This window comes from Myotis lucifugus, unplaced genomic scaffold (assembly GCF_000147115.1).
Source record: "Myotis lucifugus unplaced genomic scaffold, Myoluc2.0 scaffold_36, whole genome shotgun sequence".
Lineage (NCBI taxonomy): Eukaryota > Metazoa > Chordata > Mammalia > Chiroptera > Vespertilionidae > Myotis > Myotis lucifugus.
Window position 1 is genome coordinate 2,213,595 of NW_005871084.1, and position 9,870 is coordinate 2,223,464.

Consider the following 9,870-nt stretch of genomic DNA (forward strand, 5'->3'; position numbering starts at 1 on the left):
ACTCAAGTCCTACCCCTGATACCTGTGCCTGTCACCTCATTTGAAAATAGGGTCTTTGCAGATATAATCAAGTTACAATGAGTCATACTGGATTAAGGTGGGCCCTAATCCAATACTGAAGGCCTTAGAACAGTGGTTGTCAACCTGTGGGTCACGACCCCTTTGGGGGTCAAACGACCCTTTCACAGGGGTCGCCTAAGACCATTGGAAAACACATATATAATTACATATTGTTTTTGTGATTAATCACTATGCTTTAATTATGTTCAATTTGTAACAATGAAATTGGGGGTCACCACAACATGAGGAACTGTATTAAAGGGTCGTGGCATTAGGAAGGTTCAGAACCACTGCCATAGGTGAATGAGGTAGAAATCTAAATTCACAGTAAATTTTCAAAATCAGAACCAATTCCTGGGAAAAGGAAAATGTTGCATCATAATGGAGTCAGGGATTTGCCTATTTAGACCCCATTATAAAGATTCTCTGAATTCACTTTTCACCTCCTTGTCTTCTCTCAGCCTCAGCACTGCTGACATTTCGGGCTGGATAACTGCCGGAAGCCGGTCCACCCTTACTGCTTGACACAGTCGCTGCAGGGAAGAAACATCTGCACAGCTTATATTTCAAGGGACCTGGCGTATATGGCATATGTTTGTTTGCTCCCCCTCTTAGCGCTATGTGTTTTAAACAGGACCACCTCCCCGAGAAAGGTTGTTTCCCCAGGTTAGGGATTAACAGGACTAAGGTAGAGAATAAATCAGTAAATCCCCCTAGTGTTGCAGAAATACCATGTACTACTTATGAAGAACTTGGACTAAGACTGTTGGCAATAAATTTGGGACTTGTTGGGCCCACATCCCCAGGGGTCTGCCCACCAGGGAAAGCACCAAAGCCTATACCCCTGGAGACCCACCGACACAGGGCAGTCCCAGGGAAGGCAAGCAGCGAGGCTGGGAGGACATAACCTTTACTGGGTAGGATAATCTCCTTCAGTCACTACCTTGTAGCTTATCAGTAGAGCAGTAGAATAGTGACCTTGGAATAGCCCTTATAATGGAACAGAGAGATTAACCTAGACAAGATTAAAATCAACAGAACTAGATAGAGACAGGATTTTTGGCAAAGGTCAGATAAGAAACTATGGAAATGAAACAAGGAACTGTAGAAGGTTACCCAAAACATACCATGATGTGATTATAGAGGCATGCTTATAGGATCAAATGGTATAAATACAGATGTAACTGGAGAATAAAAGAGAGAACCTCGCTATGCTGATCAACTGAACGCTGCCTCCGTGTCCTTCATTCTTCGCCGACTCCGTCCACACCTTTGGGAACCCCTGGACCTGCTGGGGCTGGACCCCAACAGATAACACTTGGTTGTGGAGGGCCATTTTGTGCATTGTAGAAGTGTAGCAGCATCCCTGGCCTCTGCTTAGTAGATGGCAACAGCACTACCCTGTCCCAGTTGTGACAACCAAGTATACCTCAACCCTTGCTTGAGACCACTGTATTAGAGGGAGGGGGTTTAATCTCCTTCTTATTAAACCGTACAACTACACTGAAGACGTCATTATTCTATAACTTTTCCACCCCCTCTGATCAGGAGTCCTCTCACCGAATTAACCAACGTGCTTAGTTTTCATTTCTTGATACCTGAAAATTCCCGCTTCATTATATTGTGAAATTGTAATATTCCCCTAATCTTTCTACTTAGACCACCAGTGTCCTCTGGGATTCTGTCTTTCACTTTCAAAACCTGTGACTCATAATAAATTAAGTGCATTTTTCCGTGGACTGCTGCCAGTTAACAGATTAGTGGTTAAGAGACCCCAGGCTAAGCGACTTACCTAAGCCGCGGAGGGTGTCAATGTACAAAGGGGATTTAAAACTGTTTTTCATCTACACCTGAGCTCAGAACGAGAGTGGCTGTAAATGGGCCGTTACCCTGCCCTGCAAACCCAGGTTTTGTAAAGCATGTTGATCTTGTACATGAAAGAGATGCACATGATTTGAAAATACCTAATACACATGCACTTAATTCAAAACTGTGTTGTGCATAATGAATGGTGCATTAGTAAGCCCTGGCCCCACACCCCTTTTCCAGAATGTGAAGTACGAAGCTTTAGTCAAGGGCCTCTGTCTCTTTGCCCCTCCAGACAGAGCACATTTGAGACCAAGATCTGAATAGCCAGGTTCCCTTTGTTTGAATGTAAAAATGTATGGAGCAAAATATATTTAAAACTTCTCACTTGAAAAGGTATCAACATTTTGCCATTTTCATATTCTGAGACTCTCAAAATATGAGCTTTTTCCTTTGAACTATTAATGGTACATCACAGAAACTTAGCTCATCAATTAACAAACAGAATTCTACTCTACTGTATGTAGTCAACGCACAAGATGTAACTGTCCTGAAGGTCCATGCTGCCTCTAGGACAGGGTGTGGCAAACTAAAATCCATGCACCAAATCTGCAACCTGCACACACACACCCCACCCCCTGCTTGTTTTTTTTTTAATATATATTTTATTGATTTTTTCCAGAGAGGAAGGGAGAGGGATAGAGAGTTAGAAACATCGATGAGAGAGAAACATCCATCAGCTGCCTCTTCACACTCCCTACTGGGTATGTGCCCGCAACCAAGGTACATGCCCTTGACCGGAATCAAACCTGGGACCCTTGAGTCCGCAGGCCGACGCTCTATCCACTGAGCCAAACTAGTCAGGGCGCCCCCCCCACACTTGTTTTTTAAATAAAGTTTTATTGGAATGCAGCTCATTTATTTACATGTTATCTATGACTGCTCTCACATGACAACAAGAGAGTTGAATAGCAGCAAAAGAGACCAAATGGCCCACAAAGCCTAAAACATTTACTATCTAGCCCCTTACAGGTAGGGTTGCTGACTCCTGGTCTAGTACAGTGTTAGTCTAAGATTGTCTAGCCTAGTCTAGTCTAAGCACTAAGCAGCACAATGCCTTCACAATGTCTGGCATCAGAAAGACATTCATTACTTCACCATTTCCAATATCTAAAAACTAGAAATAATCTACATGCCCCATAATATGGGACCAGATATATAAATTATTATTTAATACCCTATATTATTAAAATAATGTAGGATGTTTATATTTACATGGTGACATATTGTTAAATAAAAAGAAGTTATAAAAGTATGTACAGTATTGTCCATTTTTGTAAATATATACTGAGTGAATATTAATAGACACAGATATAGAGACAACATACTGATGGTGAGATTACCGCTGTTTTTTATCTTTTTTTTTTTTTTGCCTGTCTGTAGTTCCTAAAATGAACCCATTTCTTTAGCATAAATGAGATATCAAATTATTTAATAGAATTTCTATTTGTTAATATTTTTTAAATGTTAATAAATTCATATTAAGGCCAGTTACATTATTGACTTTTGCCACTGAAATAATACAATAATGAAATAATTTCTTTCCAGGGTTCCACATCAAATCAGTTCTTTGGGTTACACCAAGTACCCTAAGGACTTAAAGCACTTTGTACTATGGCTGAGGTGAGAAGAAGGACCATGGGTGGCCAGGCAGAATGGTACCCTGCTCAGCACGCCAGAACGGGGAGTAGGTGTGCTTCCTCACCAGACTCAAACTTTTAGGAAACCAGAGAGTTGAAAGGAGATGATTTGGGGCCTCACGCCTAATGCCCTATCCCCTACACATCTGTTACTTAGCACTCAATGTACCTCTGGTCACACAAAGAAAAACAACAAACACGCCCTGCCTGGTGTGGTTCAGTTGGTTGAACATCATCCAGTGCACCAAAAGGTTGCTGGTTCAATTCCTGGTCAGGGCACATGCCTGGCTTGCACGCTCAATCCCCAGTAGGGGGCATACAGGAGGCAGCCTATTGATATTTAGCTCTCTCACATTGTCTCGCTCTCTCCCTCTCCTTAAAAAATCAATTTTAACAATCTAAAAAGAAAAAGAAAAATAACAAAAACACACAAAAAAGACTATTATATTTTCATAGTTGCATAACTTTCATAGAATATCAGGTCTACCAGAAAGATCAAGGGGTTAAATAGTTCACACTACTTTCTTTTACTGTGCTTAGTGTTCAAGTGCATATTCTATCTATGTACTCATTTAAATAATTGTCTTTATAGTCTGTACCAAAATAAAACTTGAGAACAGCTGTGGTTTCTGTTATGAAAGAGGATACCCAGCGAATAACTAATTCTTGGTAGACTAGTTATTCTTTATCCTGAACAGGACATACATTTCATAGGTATAATTATGTTAGGTTCATAAATACATTTCCAGCATACATATAATTTGTGTTATGTTACATATTCCAGAACAAAATTCCTACATGATTTGTAGACTGCTTGTACTCAACTCTGTGTCCTTTAACAAAAGCCCTGTGGGAACATTATCTCAACAAAGCTAAAAAATTAATTAGTTAATTAATTAATGATTAAAAAATCTGTAAAAAAAATTTTTTTATTTTAAAGACTTAAGGGGAGGGGGTGTGAAATCTGTTTAATAATTTGACAGCTATTGAAAGGAAGCCAAGAATATAACATCCTGCTCCTTATATACTGGGTTTTCCCAGCACCTTTTTTCCTGGGGAGCTTATATCTACTGGTCTTTGCATCAGTAAAGAGAAATCCTTATTGGTACCTAAAATTAGACTCATACCTCTTCCCCGGTTGAACTTGAGGTTTTGGGCTTCTGGCACTTTGGGCTGTTTCTGTGGTGGCTACTGCTGCGGCTGCTGCATCTGATTGGCACCTCCATGGCTGTCGGGCCCTTGAGCTGCCAGGCACCACTGTGACAAAATTAAAGTGGAAGCATGAAATCTAGCTGGAAAGTAATTTCTTTTGAAGTGGTCCTCAGAGCATAATTCCTAGATTTAAAATTTAAAGAGATGTAATAGCAGAGTTGAACCCCCCCCTCCCCTTATTTCTCTGCAGGAGGGTGAAGGCACTTAAGGCGTCTCCAAGGGGACATGGTGGCGCCCCCTAGGATGGCTTATCAGGACCTGCAGGGAGCCTTTTTAGAAACCACACACCTCCCCTCCCTGCCTTGGCTGAAGATTTGATAGGATCCTTCATGAGAATTACTGCACCTTCTAAAAGTTACTGATGGCAGCATGCTGCTCCTATGAAAGCTGAGAAGCCTGCACAAGAGGGTAAGAGCCACTGACTTAAGAAGTGGAAGCTGGGCCAGTTTTCCACCATTTGCACAGATCTCATATTTGCCCACAGCCTTCTCCAATAAAGCACCAGTGCTGGGGGCCCCAGCACTGCCCGTGGACCCTGACAAGGGGGACCTCACTTTAGAGGCCCCATTCTGGCACTCTCCCTGCTGCACCCCACTCCATGGGGTATGTAGTCTGCATGCCAATGATTAACTGAGTCCAAACCCCACATCCCCACAGCCCCGGAATTCCATACCGCCAACGTCCCACACCCACTTCCAGGGTCTGCACAGGTCCCTTTCCTAGGCCCATCCTCCGGAGAGCTGATCATGCCATCAATGTAAGCGTGATGTCGCCTTGAAGGGGACCCAAGGAGTGGCTGTTTGCAGGGGCAAGAAGGGAGCTTGAACATACAAACTGGAAAGTCCACACATGTGTACGCACAGAGCCAGCAGTGGGAGGAGCAGGGAGCCTGCAGGCCAGTGGCATGTCTCCCAAAGCCTCCACATTTCTGCAGGAACTCAGAAGAGTTCGGGAGTTCACCCTTCCAGGTTGTTATGAAGGTCCATTTATCAGTGTAGAAAAACAGAATATATGGCAGTTTGTTAGCTTGCTGTCCCACATATACAGCTCTCCATTTGTACTCCTTCCCTGGGCCCCACAGGAGTTAGGGGTGGGCTTGGAGAACCCACCTGAATTGAGGAGTCCACGGGCCATACTCGGCTGTAGTCCCACACTGGACACATGACCTCCCTTTCATATCCTTAAACCAACAAATTTGAAACCAGCTTGAGACCAGTCTCCTTCCTCCTCCTACTTATGAGTCATAGGTGTCCTGGTAAGGAACTTGGGCTGGAGACCAGCAGATCTGACTCTGAATCCAGTTCTGCCTCTTTTTAGTCATGTGACCAGGGCCGGATTACGTTTCCGAGCCTTACTTTCCCTGGGCGTAAAATGCTGACGTTGCTATGGGGATCCTTGTGAGGATTATAGCAGATTAAGTTCAGTGAAGCATTCTGCAAGGGGTCTGCTACATGTGATTAATGCTGGCGTTAGTTTCATCTGTAAGCGTCTAGCGCATAGGGACCACACCTGCTGATTTTTATCACCTAGAATGTCTATAAAATACAGAGAATGGTATCTCCAGGCTCCTGAGAGTTCCAGCTACCCAGATTGTGACCATTCCGGCAGAGCCAATTACGTGAGTTGTGCTGAATAATCCTTACTAACTCAAAGTGGAAGTGCAACAACTGACACAAAGCAGTTCAATGCTGCTCAAATGAAGTCTCAAATCAACCCACATCTCCTTATTTTAGACGCGCTAAATTCTGAACTGCATGATGAGATTTAACCAGGTTCTCCATCATGCCACAATGTCTGCAATTCCTCATATGAATGAGATGATATCAGATTCCATGGAGTATGAGAACAGAACTTTGGCATCCCATAATATGACTGCTGGTAATAAAATAAAACTTCCTCCTGTGAACCTTAAAAAGGGGTAGGGTGAGACAAGAGCCTCTAACTAGTACCTAGAACAATTTAGGAGCTGGGAGCTATATGAGCTGCCAGGCTATTGTAATGCCCTCTGTTTACCAAATTCTCTTCTCTATGGTTGAACAAATTCTCAGAAGAGGAGAGTGTTACTAATCATGGATCCTGTCTGCTCAGGACTTAAGAGTTCCTATACCCACCTCTCAAAGACTTCTCTAAAACACACCTCTCCCCTAATGATCTGAAGGTTCTAGAGAAACAGTGTCTCCTACTAAAAGATTAGTGTTCATCTAGCTAAAGGAGTTTAAAGTGATCATTCGAAGGGCCAACTGAGGCCCCTGAATATACACAGCTCCCACAAGAGCAATCCATAGGCACAGGCAGCACTGTGTGTATAGAGAGTATGTATTCTGGAGCCAGAGAGACCTGAGCAAAAACCCCTGATAAGACCAACAAGCTGCAGGGCAGTGCTTGGGCAACTCAGTGAGTTACTCCACGCCTCCCTTTTCTTGTCTGTAAAATGGTGATAAGGTCAATCGCGCAGAGCTGTTATGAAGATTAGGGGAACAAAGCATTCTCCGTCCAGCCCCAAGAACAGTACCAGGCACGCTGCATGTGGTTAAGCAAGAGGTAAGAATACAGTAAATCCTCACTTAACAACATCATTAGGTCCTACGACTCTAAGAGAAACAACATATAATGAAACCAGGGAGCCATATGCTAAAAACAGAATGTAAAACTTTGCTTTTCCACCCTTACTTTCAGAATTCATTTTCAGAAATACTACTCAATTTTTTCTATCCAGATAATGTTATTCCCTTCATATCAAACAAGTATTATAACTACATCTTAACATCAGAGTCTGTAATACAACTTAGATGTCAAATCTTTCCGCCCCAATACTTCTTTCAGCCCCATTACTGCCACTGTGCTTCCTCTTCTTAAAAGATCATGCCTTTTGTCACCCAGTGCCCTTAGGGACCCAATCCTCACTGTACTTCTGGGTTCTTACTATTTTCTTAACAAAGACACCTGTAATAAGATATGGAGGTTCAGAGTGGATTCTCTCCATTCCCTCTCAGTAGATGCCAGGCTGACCAATTAGGAAATTTCTTAGAAAAATAAGTCAGCTGTGTCCAGTCACGGTTCAAATGCATTAATTTAGCATCTTAGTATGTGGCAGACTTTTACACAATAATGAACATTTTGAGGGTCTCCATGTATGTGTTGCGTGCTAGGATAGTGTGTACCCAGCTAATCTTCATGGCAAGCCTACTCCTTTTACATTTACTAAAGCTCATGCCAGGCTCATGCCAGGCTCAGTGTCTTGCTCAAGGAGTCACAGTTAAGAATGGTGCAGAGCTTGTGTCCCAGAGTCCCATCAGTTCATGCTGTAGACACAACCTACATTCAAAGGGTTTGCATCAGAAATGTGTGGAGTTGTCAATGGGTCGTATTTGTTTTCCAAATATCTCTAGGAAACACTAGCCCAAGCTAGTGGGTCCTGCTGCCAAGGACAAGTGAGCACCGGATGATGCCAGGGGCTAGTGCAGCGAAGCAGCGGGCACATTTTCCTTCCATCACCAGGGAGAGAAGCCAAGAGTAGACGCCCATGATGATGATGATGTTGAAGAATAGAATGAAGAAATAAAATGGAGTCACTATGGTCAAGCTGACAAATTATTGAAAGAAAGTAAGCTGAGGCATAAGGAAACAATTCTATTCTTGCCTTAACTAGCCTGGGAACTTAAATTTCTTACCTTTCCAATCCTTCATCAATACCTGGATGCACATTAGTCCTTTATGCATCAGTCTGGACATACATCAAACCTTCAGTGAACCATCGTAATGACCTCAAGAAGGAAATGCTCCATTATTCACAGCACTGGACATCTGGAGATTACCATCTTGAGCCAACCCAATGGCTAAGAATGCAGGACTGAATTTTTTTTAACGTATTTTTTATTTCAGAGAGATAGAAACATCAATGATGAGAGAGAATCATGGATCATCTGCCTCCTGCACACCCCCTACTGGGGACGGAGCCTGCAATCCGGGCATGTGCCCTTTCTGGAATCGAACCCAGGACCCTTCAGTCCACAGGCTGATGCTCTATATACTGAGCCAAACCAGCTAGGGCTGAATTTTTTTCAAACATGTACTTCTTACTATAAAACTCTCAAACTTTTCTTTCTCCTTCGGAGCACTCTGGGTATTGCCTAACTGTGCTTCCTCTTTGCAAACCCTAAGCTCCTTAAGTAAAACTGTGTCATTTATTTCTAGACTCCGAGTCTCTTGAGCTGGATGGACGATGCCTTCAGGAGTCCTCCCTATGGCAGGCCCTTAACATATGTCCCACAGTAATCCTCACAACCCTCCTGTGACTGTGGTTATTCTGACTCTACAGATAAGAACGAAGACTATGGGCCTGGCCAGTGTGGCTCAGTTGGTGGAGAATCCTCCGATCACTGAAAGGTCACCAGCTGGATTCCGGGTCAGGGCACATGCCCTGGTTGCAGGTTCAATCCCGGGGGGGTGCATATCAGGAGGCAATCTGTCATGTTTCTCTCTAAGATCATGTCATGTTTCTCTCCACTCTCTCTTAAGTTCAATGGGGGGAAAAATATCGTCGGTGAGGATTTTTAAAAAGAAATTAAATAATTAATAAATAAATAAATAAATAAATAGCTGTTGAATGTTCCAAGGGTCTGCCATTACTGACAGTCACCCAGCTGACCGGTGGGACCCCATGCTCCCTCCCCACAGCCTCCCAGAGCCCCCAGGTGACCCAGGCACCCTTCTGGACCCTGCCAGGGGAGGGTCCCTTCCAGCCCCTTCTCCGCCCCTCGCCCGACCCGTGCAGCTTCCTGCGCAGTGCACGCCGCTCCCGGAAGCCCCCAGGCCGGGAGACGGGAGAGGGGAGTTACCCGCCGTCCCGCCGTCGCAGGGACCCCGGCGTCGGCTGCTGGCAAGACAGCCCCACTTACTTCGATCGCGGAGCAGAGCGCCCGCGGTTCGCAAGGCCGCAGCCATGTTGAGGCGGAGCGAGAGCATGCCCGGGGCGGCCTCCGCCGGCCCTGGATCCCTGCCGCGGCGGCGCGCTCAGCGGGGCCCCCGCACCGAGCCCAGGGCGCCCCTCCGCCGCCCGCACCTGATCTCGCTCGCGTCTCCCCGGCGCCCC

General features: G+C 44.4%; 1 protein-coding gene across 5 annotated transcripts in view; it reads right to left on the reverse strand.

Moving 5' to 3' along the window:
- FECH (ferrochelatase) overlaps positions 1-9,863 on the reverse strand; it is a 32,081-nt gene extending 22,218 nt beyond the window's left edge. For 2 of the 5 annotated variants that reach the window (XM_006087134.3, XM_023752624.1), the window contains exons 1-2: positions 9,677-9,863; positions 4,694-4,823 (exon numbers count right to left, since the gene is read on the reverse strand). In XM_006087134.3, the coding sequence (XP_006087196.1) occupies positions 4,694-4,823; positions 9,677-9,743 (197 nt within the window). In that variant the 5' untranslated portion in view covers positions 9,744-9,863. Of the gene's footprint in view, positions 1-4,693; positions 4,824-5,471; positions 5,542-8,097; positions 8,117-9,676 lie in introns of those variants that run through there. The other 3 variants (XM_006087133.3, XM_023752625.1, XM_023752623.1) reach the window with 3 other exon arrangements.
- Positions 9,864-9,870: the final 7 nt, after the last annotated feature.